The sequence below is a fragment of the Neomonachus schauinslandi genome, chromosome 1, assembly GCF_002201575.2.
Source record: "Neomonachus schauinslandi chromosome 1, ASM220157v2, whole genome shotgun sequence".
NCBI classification, from domain to species: Eukaryota; Metazoa; Chordata; class Mammalia; order Carnivora; family Phocidae; genus Neomonachus; species Neomonachus schauinslandi.
This window is the reverse complement of record NC_058403.1, coordinates 57847039-57863648: the sequence shown is the minus strand read 5'-3', so window position 1 is coordinate 57863648 and position 16610 is coordinate 57847039. Positions and strand designations below refer to the sequence as shown.

The 16610-nt window shown below is 38.9% G+C and overlaps 1 protein-coding gene across 1 annotated transcript in view; it reads left to right on the top strand.

Moving 5' to 3' along the window:
- CFAP44 (cilia and flagella associated protein 44) overlaps positions 1 to 16610 on the top strand; it is a 132404-nt gene that overhangs the window by 30247 nt on the left and 85547 nt on the right. The window contains exons 9-16 of the mRNA XM_021692531.2: positions 817 to 972; positions 1382 to 1429; positions 2405 to 2504; positions 3045 to 3139; positions 5089 to 5298; positions 5930 to 6040; positions 10483 to 10644; positions 15774 to 16001. Coding sequence (XP_021548206.1) covers positions 817 to 972; positions 1382 to 1429; positions 2405 to 2504; positions 3045 to 3139; positions 5089 to 5298; positions 5930 to 6040; positions 10483 to 10644; positions 15774 to 16001 — 1110 coding nt within the window. The remainder of the gene's footprint in view (positions 1 to 816; positions 973 to 1381; positions 1430 to 2404; positions 2505 to 3044; positions 3140 to 5088; positions 5299 to 5929; positions 6041 to 10482; positions 10645 to 15773; positions 16002 to 16610) is intronic.

Genomic DNA, 16610 nt, shown 5'->3' with positions numbered 1-16610 from the left:
GAGCCCAGAGAAAAGCAGTCCATCACTCCTGTCTCCCTGGTCTCCATCCACACTCCGTGGTCACCCAGCCTGTGACCGAGCATTTCTATCTCAGGCACGCGACCCCGGTTTGAGTCTCCAAACCCTGCAGACTCCTCTGGCATGCTCCCGTGCTGCTCCTCGAGGGGAGGAAGGGGGGTCTCCCCGGTTCTGCCGCTTGTTGGGCCTCTACTGAGAAAGCAGTGGCCCAGCTGTGCCGCAGTTTGTGGTTTATGGCAACCCCGAGCTGAGAGCCCTCTCCTGGGCTTGCTGATAGCAGCTGGCTTCCCCCTTCCAATGCCTGGGAACTCTGCTGCACTCCAGCACCGCAGGTCTTCCCATGACCCCGGGGATTCTGAGACCACACTGTCCCACCTAAGACTCTGCCTGCTTCACCACCTGATCACCTTTCAGGCAGGGAGTCCCTCACTGGATCAGACTTCTAAAAGTTCTGATTTTGTGCTCTGCTGCTATATCACTTTCTACTAGCCAGCTTATGGAGGATCCCTCCTCCCACCCTATGGTCTGTCCTCCCATACACCACCTCGGATTTGCTTCTCCACACCTCCTACCTTGCAGAAAGTGGTTGCTCTTCTATTTGTAGAGTTGTAGCTATTCTTTTCTTAGATCTGTTGAGTTCACAGATGTTCAGAATGATTTGATAGCTATCTAGCTGAATTCCTGCAACCAGATGAAACTAAGGTCTCCTACTCCTCTGCCATCAATCAGGGCCTTTTCTTATAGAAAATATAAATTCAGTAACTGCTGATTGATTAAAGTATTTTCTTATTTTATAAGATCTGGGATTTTGAGACAGTAGACACTGCTGATTCTATTGATGAGACTGGATTGTTAGAGATTGAGCCCATTAATGAACTTCAAGTTGGCAAGAAAGTCAAACTCTTCTCTATGATAAAAATGAACGAGATTGGAAGTAACTTTTGGTTGGCTCAGGTAAATTGTGTTCTCTCTTGGCTCTTTAAAGTTACCTAGACATAAAATTAAAATAGTAACATAATTTATTGTCCCTGTAAGTCCATTTTACTATTAAGAGTACTATTGATAGGTCAAGGAAGACTACCTGAATTTTGGTATTTAGTTGACCTGTATTTTATATGCAAAAAACCAATTAGCTTTCTTATTATATTAAACTGACTATATGTATTATGAAAATGTTTCATTTATTGTGTGTTCTAAGATATATAGAAGTTGCTTTTGTTAAATTTCAATCATACTTTAAAACACATGTAAGCTTTTGGTATTACTGTTTGTCCTTTACTTTAACTAGATCACAGGAAGAAAATTCTTTTCATTTGATAAAAGTTAAAAATGATAAACTATTATTAGGTATTTAATTTTTTAGGATGCCAGTGGAGCCATATGGAAGCTTGACCTTAGTTTTTCAAATATTGTAAGTTGTCTATTTTTCTTTTTTTCCATAATTTTTATAACAAAAGTCTGTTATTCTTCTTTAAGAGATACTTTATCTTTCTCCATACTTGTTCATTGTTCCCATCAAAAACTTGTCCAACATGTCCTAGTCCTGGAAATTTATTCTCTCTCTCTCTGATTTTACAAAAAAAGGAGATATCACAGCAAAATTTACCAGAAAAGTGGCAGTGACTGTGCCTAATGTTATCCAGTGCTTTACAGTTGTCATAAACTTATGGTATTTTCTTTTTTTTTTATTTTTTAAAGATTTTATTTATTTATTTGACAGGGAGAGACGCAGAGAGAGAGGGAACACAAGCAGGGGGAGTGGGAGAGGGAGAAGCAGGCTTCCCGTAGAGCAGGGAGCCCGATGCGGGGCTCGATCCCAGGACCCTGGGATCATGACCTGAGCTGAAGGCAGATGCTTAACGACTGAGCCACCCAGGCGCCCCAAACTTATGGTATTTTCATTTATATTATCTCCTGCAACCCTTATGGCTACCCTGACAGTTGCCATCACCTCATTTTACTGGTGAAGAAAAGGAAAGCCTTCAAGTGCAAAGCCAATACTGTTTCTCCTAATTCCAAAGTCCAGCACTCTTTCTAGCCTTTTATGCTTTTGTTTTTTTTTAAAGATCTATATTATTTTAAAGATGGGGGGAGCGGTAGTGGGGAGAGGTAGAGAGAGAATCTCAAGTAGACTCCCCGCTGAGCACGGAGCCTGACATGGGGCTTGATCTCACCACCCTGAGATTATGATCTGAGCAGAAACTAAGAGTCAGATGCTTAACTGACTGATACACCCAGGCGCCCCAACATATTATACTTTTAAAAATTTCTATTCAGATAAAATCATACATGTGTTATAGGGTTCTATTTATATTTTTTAAAAACTTGACCTTAATTTGATGTTAACTTATCTTTAAGATCTAACAGGATTTCTTTTTATTATCAGACTCAAGATCCAGACTGCCTCTTCTCCTTCCATTCTGGAGCTGTTGAAGCCTTGGCAGTCTCTCCCCTCACTTACCTCATGGCCACTACTGCCTTGGATTGTGAGTAGGAACTCTAAATGAAAATACATCTGGTCTTTTTTGTTTTGTTTTCCACACAAAATTTTATGTGTTTGATGAAAAGCATTTGAGAACTCTTCCAAAAGGTAAGCCTCTTGATATAAGTGAGGTGAGTTTTTGTGGAGGGGAGAGGAACTAAAGTACAGCAGCCTTGGTTATTGTGAAAGATTAAGGATACGATCAGTTACAAAAATGCCATTCAGTTTGGTATTATCCACATTCATGCTTTTCCTGTTTTATTTTTTCACCTTCTTTCTTCCTTGACGCACGGTGAATCTTTTGTGGGCTATGCAAGGTGAAATTAATCCATCAGTCAATCATCAGTTGTTTGCTTTATTATCCATGCCTACAAATTACCTGGTTGAGGGTATACATGTAAATTTTTGACTAAAGAAAACCTATTAGATTATTAGTTTATGTATGAAATTTCTTGTTATAATGCTCAACATGTTAAGCGAACTAAGGTTATTTTAAAAGATGCCATATATATAACTTGTTTCTTTTAAAACTGTCTTTCTGTAGGCTCTGTTCGAATCTATGATTTTGCTAGCAAAACTCCTTTGGCTCAGATGAAATTCAAACAAGGAGGTACTGCCCTTGCTTGGGTACCCCGACTGGTGAGTTAATGATAATGAACTTCTACTGGAATCTATTGGTAAATATGGTCTATCAGTGCTATTTCTTAGAAATATATTTTATGACTCTGGATTTTAGAGAAGAATAAAAATTTTAACTTAGTTTATTCACTCAGAATGTGATAGAAATCATATGACCTTGCTTTTGTGGTTTTGGTCCTATTTTAATAAAAATCTATTTTTTATGCCACTTGCAAGTTAGTAATCATTTCATGTTACAAAATAATTACTCAACTTTGTGTATCTATCCTCTATCTGAATGTGATTTCATTCCTTCTATTTATATTTCCAGCATGCCTGCAATGTGCTGGGTCTTGTTCTAGCTTCTGGGAATATAGTGATGAACAGAAAGACAAAAATACTTGCCCTCATGCATCTTACACTTTAGTGGGAGGAGGCAGAATGGACAATAAAGAAAAATAAGTAACATATGTGATATGTTAGGTAATGATAAGACCTATGGAAAAAAAATTAGGCAGAGATAGGGAGTTGTCCTAGTTATCCATTGCTATGTAACGAACTACTACAAAATGTAGTGGCATAAAACACCAATCATTTTATTTTGCTCATATGCTCTCTGGATTGGGAAATCAGACAGGTGACAACAGCAGTGGATTGTCTCTGCTTCGTATCTGGGGCCTGGAATCATGTAAAGGCTTCTTTATCATCAGTCTGGCACCTGGGTTGAAGGCTGGGCTAAGCTCGGATGTCAATAGGAGTGCCTACCTAATAGCCTCTTCATGTGGCTTCTGCTTCATAACAGTTCTTCATGGGTGACAACTACACTTTATTTTTCTTTGAGCCTCTAGTGCCTCTACAGTACATTTAGACACATAACAAATATTTATTGAATGAACAACCTTCACCTGGAGTTGGATGGGGTACAGTTTTTTTATTACCAAGACTCTCATAACTACCTTGCCTTTTAGCAAGGATCACTCTGCTCTAAAGAATATCAGGGCTCTTGCCTTTCTCCTGAATGCCTCCTAAGACAGCAGATTTAGTATATTTGGACACTGCTAGATTTCTTTCTCTAGCCCAGACTTCTCCTCTGAGCTGCAGACTATGTGTCATCCTCATTTTGAGATCTCCAGGGACCCTCAAACCCAACCTGTCTAAGACTAGATTCATGATACTCTGCTGGCCTCCAACCAGTCCCCCTCCATAACGATAATAGCAACAACAAACCACACAGACACTTGGCTCCCTTTCACAGTTTCCTATCTCCATAAATGTCTCAGTCATCCTTGACACCTCCCTCTGCCCTTCTCCCCTTTATTCAGTCATGACCAAACAGGGCCATTACCACTCTCTCTAAACTATGCCTGTATCCCTCCTGTCCATGATACCACCTCAGACTAATTGACCACAATCACTCTCCTGGAGTAAGGCAGCCATGTCTTTAAAAGTCTCCCCAAAGGTCTCCCTGCACCCTCTCTAGGCCATCTCAGTTCTGTTTTGCACAATGCAGCTAAGATGATTTTTCCGAAATAGCAAATCTGATCATATCACCCTCTCTTTCCACACACACATGCACACGCGCATGCATGCGTGCACGCAAGCACACATGTACACAAACTCCCAACTAAAAACCTTTCAATGGCTTTCCACTACACCAGCGTTTGCTTCTTCAGTGTTTGAATTGCCATTGCTTACCTGTCTCATCATCAGCAGTGATAAGGAACTATCCTAGAATAGATGGAGGTTACCAGAAAGTGGTATAAGGAATTACCAATGAGCAGTCAATGTTAAATTACTTGGCTAACTAATGAATCATTGAACAGTACATCAAAAACTAATGATGTACTATACACAGTGGCTAACTGAACATAATAAAAAAAATTACTTGGCTAAATAAAATACAGAGTTATGTTATGTAGTACAACTTCCTTAACTAATTTCAGATTTGTTGCATTTAATTTTTTTCTAAGGTAAGCTACACCGGAGCACAGATTATTGTAGGATTTGAAGATGGGGTGGTTCGAATTCTTGAACTTTACGATCCCAAAGGGCTTACAGTTTTTGCAGGACGGAAGAAAATTTCTGATGCAGATATTAATTTGAAACAGGTTTTCAAACCCCATACTGCTCGTGTCACTGCTTTAGCTTATGAACGTGATGGAGAAATTCTAGCTACAGGGGTAAGTGGTAGATTTCCTTTTGTTTCCTATTGAGCTTTCATGGTTAAACTTATCTTATTCATTTTCCTACCTGATGATAACTTATTTGCTGATGTACATTTTAAAGAAAAACCCATAGTTTGTTTCTCTATGTTCATATTCTTTCAGTATAGTCTGTGCATGACATTTCAAAATTTTCTTACAAATTGAGTTCTAATGCTTATTTTAAATGAATAGAAATTTTCAACTGGGAGTTATGATCATGTTTTATGTATAACCAATATTTTATCACATAGGTATGTTCTTATATAGGATTGCCATAAGTGAAGAGAATAACCTTGTACATTTTTTAATGCATTAATAAGTGAGCATATGCTTTGTGGAATTTTTTGTGAGTTAACCAATGTACAGGTATGGTGATCATTTCTTTCAGAAACATATCCTGGAACACTTGGTTTGTCAATTGTTCTCATGGGGGAAATGAAGCAAATATTTGAAATAAGAATTTTCCCAGAAAAATCTGGGATATATGATTATTGTGGATATAGATATACAGTGGGTATACTATACCTAGTAAGTGCTACTCTGTACTCTATGGAATAGATGTAAAAAAAAAAACCCCATATTTGTTGGGTATTTCTCTTTTTCTTAGAGTAAAGATCAGACCGTCTTCTTCTTTGAGGTAGAAAAAGATTATAAGCCAATAGGATATATTACTACTCCTGGACCTGTTCGCCAGTTAATATGGTCTTCGAACTCCCATGTAAGTAATTACTATTTGTCTTCATGTTTAAATCTCAATTACAGCATAATGAAGTGATCTGGAAGATCGAGAATAGCAGGTGGAATTATTAGCACCCCTCCTGGGTCCTGCAGTGAGGGGCTGGGGATGCTTGGCTAATAGAGCATCACTGGGGAGCCCCACATCACACTGTTACCTCCTCTCTCTTCCATTCTCTAAATCGTTGGTCATGATTCCCTTCCCAAAACATTGGGTTATATCAGGCTTTGCTTTAACCTGGTGACTTTATTGAGATACATGTGTCAGAATGTGTTGACTTGGGTCTATCAGTCCTTTTGACATTCGGAAGTTCAGTTCTATCTAAGGTCTGAATGTCCTTGCCCTCATCTTTATCTCTTTGCTTCTACCCCCATTCCACCTCGATTTTTCTCTTTGAATCTTCCACTGACTCTTTCCTAACAACAGCTGGTGATTCAGTATTGGTTACTGATCTTATTTAATGCCTCTAATTTCCCTAAGTTTAAGCATAGGATAACTCCATCATCTGAATGTTGATTTAATGTCTAAACCAGGTGCTGTCCTGGGTTCTAGGGTAATACTGATTGAACTGTATGGAAGTAACATCTATTATCTACTTTGAACTCTTCTAAAGAAAAGTGCTATAACAATATAGTATATAGAAAAACATTTTAAAAAATACTCATTGTTTTCATCTTTGCTAGGCACTGATGGATTCAATATGCAGTACAAAACAATCTCTTCTGAAAGAGAAAAAAATGTACATATTTTATTTTTTTATTTTATTTATTATTTTTTTAAAAGATTTTATTTATTTATTTGAGACAGAGAGAATGAGAGACAGAGAGCATGAGAGGGAGGAGGGTCAGAGGGAGAAGCAGACTCCCTGCCGAGCAGGGAGCCCGATGTGGGACTCGATCCCGGGACTCCAGGATCATGACCTGAGCAGAAGGCAGTCGCCTAACCAACTGAGCCACCCAGGCGCCCAAAAATGTACATATTTTAGAAGTTAAATAACTATCACAGAACAATACAAGTTTTCACAAGGGAATTGGTGACTAAAATATCAGTAGGATAGACAGTATGTACTATGAATATAGAGCAGGGAAATATCAAGAAGGGGATAAGTTAACATAAGTTGTTATTTTGTATTATTTTACCTTAATCTTGAGGAAATGGTAGGATATGTGTAGTTGGAGAGAAGGTAAGTGCAGGTGATTTAGAATAAGGAAATGAAAGCTTCAAAGGGACCTGTGTGTTAAAGCATGAACACAACAGGTGATATTATGTGCATCCTTTAATCATTTCTCTAGATTCAAAGTAAAAAACCCAAAAAAGTTAGAAATGGTGGGTGGGAAGGCGGTGGGTGTGACTATGAAGGGGCATCTTGAGGAAGATCCTTATGGTGATGGGATAGTTTTGCATCCTGATTACAGTGAATGGTTCCATGAATCTACACATGTGATAAAATGACATAGAATTATACACATGTTCTATATTAATGTCAATTTCCTGGTTTTGATATTGTTGCATAAGAGGTAACCCGTGGGAGAAACTGGGTGAAGGGTACATGATTCCTTTCTATACTATCTTGGCAACTTCTTGTGAATCAATAATTATTTCAAAATAAGCTAAATAGGCATAAGAGACCAAAACCCCCAACATAATTCAAAAGTTATTTCAGGCAGTGCTGCCAATTAGTGCTTATATTTCTTATAGTTGGGAATTACTAATGTCAAAGTAAATTGCCCTCATTTCACAATGTATGCATTATCAAACCATCACATAGTACACTTTAACTTACACAGTGTTATAGTTCAATAAAGATGGAGAAAAAAGGTAAATTACCATGTGTAACTGATATGCTGCATACTTCAGTTGTCCAACTAGCCATAGCTGTTAACTTCTGCCAGTTCTCAATGATCAGACCTCCTGTCTTCCTGAATACATTAAACTTCTGTCCTTATAATTTGTGTTTCCACTAAGGGTGTACCACATGTGCATACAGAATCATTCTGCCTGCCACAGTCACTACCATGATCACTTTGGGCAGCAGTGTGAAGTTACAGGGAAGGCAGATGAGAGGCATTGGATCTATTGGGCAGCTATGTTCCAGACATGTGACCAGGGTATGAAAGACTGTGGACAAGAGCTATGTAGGAGGTAGAATTAACAGAATTTGGTGGTCTTTTGAATTTCTGGGGATAATTTTGAGCTGTTTAAATGAAACACATGAGCTTCTCTAAGACATGTTCTTTTGCCTGCATTATTCTGGGACCACTGTTCTCTCTGTTGCTATAACCAGAAAATCTTGAGAATATTCCAGTCTCTTCCCTACTTCTAACTACCCTGCCCTTCATTGGTTCACCAAACTTTTTTCATTATGCATTCTAAATATCCCTGCTTCCTCTTTGATATCCTAGATAAAAGCATAATACTATACATAAAAGTAGCATACAAATAAATGAAAATGAAGTGAAAGGGACCATTTGGAGGAAATGAATAAACCCTGTTCCCACACATTTTAGAGTTATGTAAATGCTTTAAGGCAAAGGCCTAGCAGAATGTCAGGCTCACTTTTCTGCATTTCCCTTTTCTCTGAGATCATGTCCCCTCAATACCTAATTGTTTTTGTAGCTTTGAACTTCAGCTTTTGTATTCTCCTCTCCTCAAGAATGCCGAAAGCTCTAGGACACAGCCTTCTGTTTGGCTTCTAGGTCTCATGCAAACTGTTGGCAATTTGTCCTTAGGAGGAAAAGTTGCAGAAGAATCCCTCACCTTCCCACTACCCAACATAAAATCCTATTACCCCTGCATCCACCTGCCTTCTTCCCTTTTTTATAATAGAGAATGCCCTCTCCCTTCCCATGTGAGGCCAGTTCTGCCTCCTCCTTTGGATTATACTCTCTTCTACTTTTTTCAAGATTTAATACTACTTATTTTCTTTTTTCTGTCATAAATTTAACCTCATCTGTTTACTGGATCATTTCCATTGGTATTTAAAGATGTTCAAGTATCTCCTATGAACAAAAAATAAATTCCTTGACCTTCTGTTCTCCTCTAGTTACTTCCCCATCTTTCTCCTTCTGACTTTTCCAAGAGGATTGATTATTCCTCTGTGCTCTTAACTAGTTTCTAGTCTCATCATTCTACCACGTCAGCTCCTGTAAAGAAACCAGTGATGTCCCCTTAACATTTTCAGTTCTTATCTTTCTTGACTTCTTACCTCCTTTGATCCTGTTGACCCTTACTTTCTCTTTGAAATACCATCTCCCTTTGACTTTTGTGATATTATGCTCTCCTGGTTCCCTCTTCTACATCTTGCCATTCCTTTTCAGCCTTCCTCACCCAGTTACTGAATATTGTTTCCCTAAGGCTCTGTCCCAATCTCTCTTCTCACTCTGTTCTCGACCTGGGTGTTACCATCCAAGCCCATAACTTCCTTATAAGCCCAAACATGCCACAGGATATTTGCACATGGTATTTGCATGTATAGCATACTCCCTCAAACCTTCCCCTAACTATTGTGTAATTACCTTCTGCTCCCCCTTCACCTTGAAGCTTAGATACCACCTTCTCAGGAAACTTGCACAGCCTCCTTTGCTCTTGTAGCACCTCTGCAGCATTTGTCACAGTTATAATTTGCATTTATTTATATGATTTGTTAAATGACAGGCTCTCTTGTTGGAGGTAAGCTCTATAGTGCCAGGCGCTGTATTTTTCTTTTACAGTTTTACCCCTAGCATGCCACAAAATGCCAAATACATAGTAGATACATAATAAATAATTACAGAATGAAATGACTGAGTGAAGAAACATTTTGAATAATGTGTCTATAGAATATCAAGATGGAGACTTCCCAGACATGGTTAAATATGTGATTTTTGGAGATCAAGAGAGTGGTTTGGCCTAGAGAGATGAATCAATTTGGAATCTAATTGTGCATGAGTGGTAATGAAGCCTTAGGTTGGCTATAATATTTCCCAGGGAATGTTTATGTGGAGCGAGAGAAGAGGGAAGAGGGCAAAACCTGAGGAACATCCACATTTAATGAACTCGGGCAGATAGAGAATGATCCACCAAAGGCTGCTGAGACTGGATATGCCATCCACACACTGCAGGTTTTCCTTGGCAGTCCTAATTTTAATATTCTGCTCTTTGGGCTAATATGTTTCACAGCTGCATTTTTTGGCTCGGAAACTGTGTTATGGCATCTATAAGGGAAACCAATCTAAATCTAATTTTAACACTTAGCTTATTAATGATATAATAGGTAATAATTGTGTATAGTGATTAATAAGATGACTTATTACTACAGTGAGGAATTAAGGATTTCAAAAATGGTTAGTACACATAATTATATTTTTCCTGATTTATGATGTTTTTGAACTATGCTTCTATAAATTTGCCTAACTGTGAATGATATGTTAATCTTTCTTTTTCAGCCTGACAGTACTTTACTGATTATCTGTGAGAACGACTATGTTCTTGAAACTCCATTTCCAACCATAAAGGAGGAAGAGGAAAATCGTGATGTAGTTTCCTATGAAATCAAAGACATGTGCATAAAGTATTTTCATTTCTCAAGTGTCAAATCTAAGATTCTGGTATGAGATATTCTTGAAGCATTATCTTCTAATATGTTTTTTCTTAGAATATAAAATATCTTTTTTTTTCAAGTTTTTATTTAAATTCCAGTTAACATGCAGTGTAATATTAGTTTTAGGTGTACAATATAGTGATTCAACACTTTCATACATCACCTGGTGCTCATCACAAGTACTCTCCTTAATCTGCATCACGTATATAACCCATCCCCCATCTCCTCCCCTCTGGTAACCATCAGTTTGGTCTCTATAGTTAAGAGTCTGTTTCTTGGGGGTGCCCAGGTAGCTCAGTCAGTTAGGCATCCGACTCTTGATTTCAGCTCAGGTCATGATCTCAGGGTTGTGAGATGGAGCCCCGCGCCAGGCTCCATGCTGGGTGTGGAGCTTGCTTAAGATTCTCTCTCCCATTCCCTCTGCCCTGCACGCCCCCTCTGGAAAAAAAAAAAAAAAAAAGGGTCTGTTTCTTTGTTTGCCTCTCTCTTCTTTCCCCCTATGATCATGTGTTTTGTTTCTTAAGCCTTATATATGAATGAAATCATATGTTATTTGTCTTTCTCTAACTGACTTCACTTAGTATAATACACTCTAGCTCCATCCACATCATTTCAAATGGTAAAGATTTCATTCTTTTTATGGCTGAGTAATATTCCATTGTATAAAAGTGCTGATGAAATACAAAGAAGAATAAGACATTTACCCTGACTCTAGTGAGCTTATAAGCTGGTAGGAGACAGCTGACTGTATTAGAAGGCAGTAGTGAATAGATATTAAAATCACAGTGCAAAGAAAATAATTTTAGGGCTTGAAGTGAAACAAATATAAGTTTGATAGAGGGGTAAGAGGGGATCAAAGATGATTAGATAGAGGGGACTTTTAGTACTTAAAAAATGAGAAGGATTTTGAGAGGATGAGAAAGGAGAGGAAGGTAATAAGAGCTGGAATAACATCTGGAGGGAAGGCAGAATTGTAGGAATTTCTGGTGTTTTCAGAAAATGAAGAATGGAATGTTGAGACAGAGGGATGCAGTGTGTAGGAGAGATGAGGCAGAAATCTGTGACCAACACTTGGGCTCCTTAAATGCCAGCCAAGATGTTTCAATTTAATTCTAGACCATTGAGATCCATTGTGAGTTCTTTTTCCCTATTCTGTTTTTTTTCCACCTGTTTTTTGAAGAAAACAGTTATATTTCAGTATAGCTGACACACAATGTTACATCAGTTTCTGGTGCACAACACAGTGATTCAACAAGTCTATATGTTATGTTATGCTCACCACAAGTGTAGCTACCACCTGTCACCTTACAACACTATTACATTACCATTGACTATATTCCCCATGCTGTACCTTTTATATTTTGTGTATACGTTATCATATTTTGCATCTTTTAATTCATAATTTTCTTCTAATTATGGCCTTTTTTTCTACTTAAAGAAATCCCTTTTACATTTTTGTAAGGTCAATTTAGTGATGATAAATTTTAATTTTTCTTTGTCTGGGAAACTTTCTCCTTTTATTCTGAATGATAACTTTGGCAGGTAGAGTATTCTTGGTTGTAAGTTTTTTCCTTTCAACACTTTGAATATATAATGCCACTCCCTTCTGGCCTGCAAAGTTTCTGCTGAAAAACTGGCTGATAGCTTTATGGGGTTTCCCTTGTACGTACCTTTTTGCTTCTTTCTTGCTAGTTTTACAATTCTCTCTTTATCTTTAACCTTTGACATTTTAATAATTATGTGTCATGGATTCATCTTGTTTTGAACTCTCTGTGCTTCCTAAACCTGGAGATCTGTTTCTTTTCCCAGATTAGTGACGTTTTTAAGCTAGTATGTCTTCAAATGGGTTTTCTGCCCCCTTCTCTCTCTTCTCCTTCTGGAACCCCTATAATGTGAATGTTTGTTTGCTTGATGTTGTCTAAGAGATCTCTTAACTTATCCTGATTTTTTTTTTTTTTTCTGTTCAGTTTGGGTGCCTTCCATTACCCTATATTCCAGATCACTGATCCATTCTTCTGCATCCACTAATCTGTTGATTTCCTCTAGTGTTTTTTTCCCCCTCACTTCAGTTATTGTATTCTTCATCTCTTATTCTTTTTTTTTTTTATATTTTCTATCTCTTTGTTTAACGCCTACTGAGTTCTTTTACTCTTTTCTCCAGCAAAGTGAGCATCTTTATGATCATTGCTTTAAACTCTTTATTAAGCATATTGTTTATCTCCTTTTCATTTAGTTGTTTTTTGGAGGTTTTGTCTCATTCTTTGTTTTGGAATGTATTCCTGTCTCCCCATTTTTCCTGACTTTCATGTTTGTTTCTATGAATAGGTGGAACAGCTACTTCTCCTAAATTTGAAGAAATGGTCTTGTGTATGGTTCCCCCTGTGTATACTTGGCAACTTCTTCTGTCTGGCTGGAGCTGCAGCTGGTGTAGGTTGGGGGTTGCAGGGCATTCCATGCTGTGGCTGACCTGGTGAGATGGCTGGAGCTGAAGTGGGTACAAGTGGGGGAGTCCAGGGCTCTTTGTGCAGTGAACATCCTGGTAGGACAGCTAAAATTGAACTGGGTGCAGATTTGGAGGTCCCTGGGGCTCTATGTGCAGAGGGTGCCCTGGCAGAACAGCTGAAGCTGAAGTCAATGCAAGTTGGAGTGTCCTGGGGTGTTCATTGCAGAGGGTGGCCTGATGGGGCAACAAGCCCAGGCCAGAACAGGCCAGGGTGTCCATGCACATACTAGGCACATACTAAGTGGGTGTAAGCTGGGAGGTCCCTGGGCTTTCCATGTAGAAGACATCCTAGCAGGACAGCTTAAGTGGAAATGGGTATAAGCCAGGGTGTTTTAAGAGCATTCCACACTGAGGGTGCCCTGGTAGGACAACTGAAGGTGGAGTGGGTACAAGCTGGGGGTCCCTGGGTATACTGCACAGGGGCTGCCCTTGTGGGATAATGGGACAGGGTTGGGGGGGCTGTGCTCTGTACAGGGGGCATCCTGGTGGGACAGCTGGGGCCAAAACAGGCAACAGCCAGGAGGTCCCAGAACACTCTGGGGGTGCCCTAGCAAGCTGTCTGAGGCAAAAGTGGTATGGACCTGGAGTGTTCAGGGATGCTTCACACCTGTGTCACCTTGATGCAACATCTGGAGCTGTGGTGAGTGCAATCCAGGGGTGTCTTGGTGTATCCCTCCCTGGATCCTCCTTGGTGAGATTGCTGGGGCTAGTGGGGGCTAGGTGCCTTGGGCTCAATGATGTGGTAGGCTGGTTAAGGTGCCCAGACCCTGTTCCCCCCACTCACACTGCCATGGTGGAGAGGGAGCATGAACTATGGTTCTCACCAGCCCTTCTGACCTGCAGAGATTTCCAGCACCTCCCTGCAGTTTGGCAGGTTCCTAAGGTTTGTTCTTTTATATACTACTATATACTATATTTTTTTATTTAAATACAGTTAAAAATTAACATATAATGTATTATTTGTTTCAGGGGTACAGCTCTGTGATTCATCAGTCTTATACCCAGTGCTCATTATAACGATACCCTCCCCAATGTCCATCACCCAGTTACCCCATCCCCCCACACTCCTCCCCTCCAGTAACCCTCAGTTTGTTTCCTATGATTAAGAGGCTCTTATGGTTTGTCTCCCTCTCTGGTTTCATCTTGTTTCATTGTTTCCTCTCTTCCCCTATGATCCTCTGTTTTGTTTCTTAAATTCCACATATGAGTGAGATCATATGATAATTGTCTTTCTCTGATTGAGTTATTTTGCTTAGCATAATACCCTCTAGTTCCATCCACATTGTTGCAAATGGCAAGATTTCATTTTTTGATGGCGGCGTAACATTCCATTGTATGTGTGTGTGTATACACATACCATGTCTCTGTGTGTGTGTGTGTGTGTGTGTGTGTGTGTATATACACCACGTCTTTTTTATCCATTCGTCTGTCGATGAACATCTGGGCTGTTTCCATATTTTGGCTATTGTGGACATTGCTGCTATAAATATTGGGGTGCAGATGCTCCTTCAGATCACTGCATTTGTATCTTTGGGGTAAATACCCAGTAGTGCAATTGCTAGGTCTATTTTCAACTTTTTGAGGAAACTTCATACTGTTTTTCCAGAATGGCTGCACTAGCTTGCATTCCCACCAACAGTGTAAGAGGGTTCCCCTTTTCTCCGCATCCTCACCAACATCTGTCATTTCTTGACTTGTTAATTTTAGCCATCCTGACTGTTGTGAGTGGTGTCTCATTGTGGTTTTGATTTGTATTTCCCTGATGCCAAGTGAAGTTGAGCATTTTTTCACGTGTCTGTTGGCCATTTGGGTGTCTCCTTTAGAGAAATGTCTGTTCATGCCTTCTGCCCATTTCTTGACTGGATTATTTGTTCTTTGGGTGTTGAGTTTGTTAAGTTCTTTATAGATTTTGGATGTATTCTGGTTTCTCTTCAGATCGTATAAATCTTTTACCTTTTACTAGTTGCTCTTTTAAAACTTGGCTTTTTTTTTTTCTGTGTCCTAGGGCAGACAAGTCTGTTCCTAATCTCTCGGTAGTCTCCATTCCCACTGCAGTTCAGAGCATTTGGGAATGGAGATTTCCTTCATTACTGTGTCTCCATCTCTCTTTTGTTGTGCAGAAGCTGTTCAGTCACCCCTCCCACTGTGAGATTTTGAGGAGGGGATTGATGTGATGAGATCATATAATTTAGGAGGATAATTCTGAGGAATAAAAAAGAAAGAGGTAAAAGATGGGAGGTAGGGATGCCAGTGTTAGGTGGCTTTTGAAATCACCATCTGAAAGACGCAGAGGGTCTAATAGTTATTACTAAAAATGGGAACAACTTTCCTCAGGGGTTATTTTGATCTACCTAGTTCATGGTGATAGACTGGAAGAAACTGTGTTTAGCTTCTCTATTAGGAAAAAAATGAGAAAATGATTTCTATAAAACTAGGATTGAAGGGGGTAATGCAGAAATGATTTGAAAATGTTAATATATATCCCCCAATTGATAATTATTTTTAAATGACATTATTTTACATCAGAGCTGTGTTTTTCTAGGACCCTATCTTCCTTCCATTTTGTCATCCCCTTCCTGTAAATGAATGAATGATTTACAGTTGTTTTTATATCTTAATGTCTCTTGCAAAAGCGATTCATAGAAATAGAAAAAAGAAAGACACTAAAGGAGTTGAAGGAGAAGGAAAAAAGGGGGAAGCAGCTAGCAGCAGAGATGGGAGAAGATGGAGAAAAGGAATTCCAGGCAGAGGAGGAGGAAGAGGAAGAAGAGGGGCCATTACCTGAAATCTTTATTCCATCAACTCCCTGTCACATCCTCTGTGGATTTTACTCTGAGCCAGGGAAGTTCTGGGTTTCTTTGGTGAGTAATAATGTAATACATAATTTTTTATCTCGGCCCTAATCAAATATAGTTTATGATCATGATTTTCCAGCACATTCTCACTTTCTAACTCTTATGGTAAGGCCATTTATTAACTACTATTGAAGGGGTGAATTTTGGTGAATGAATGTGAATTATAGTTTTTATATCATCTTAATATCTCTTTTATGTCTTTTTATTATATCTGCTATCACCTATAACAATCATACATGTTCCAGGAGGTCAAAGGGGAGAAGAATTAAAGATAGAAGGGCAAGGGGCTAAAGGTTCTTCCAGTTGATTTGTGTTTTTTGTTTTTTTTTTAATTTTGAAACTAATCAACATTTTGAAAATAATGGCCACACTATCCTGTAAGCTTTTGCTTGCACTTTGTTATTTGCAGCTATGCTGTTTGGTTGTGTAGAAGTCTGGGAAGATGGCTGTTTTTAGATGGTCACCTTGCCACCCTGAACAAAATTGGGATTTGGCTAATAAGGAAGAAGAGAAAAAATGGATATCAGGGAAACAGACACCAAGGACTGTCACAATGTTGTGACAACTGTATCCTCTAATTATATATTTTCTACTCCTATCATAAGACATTGATCA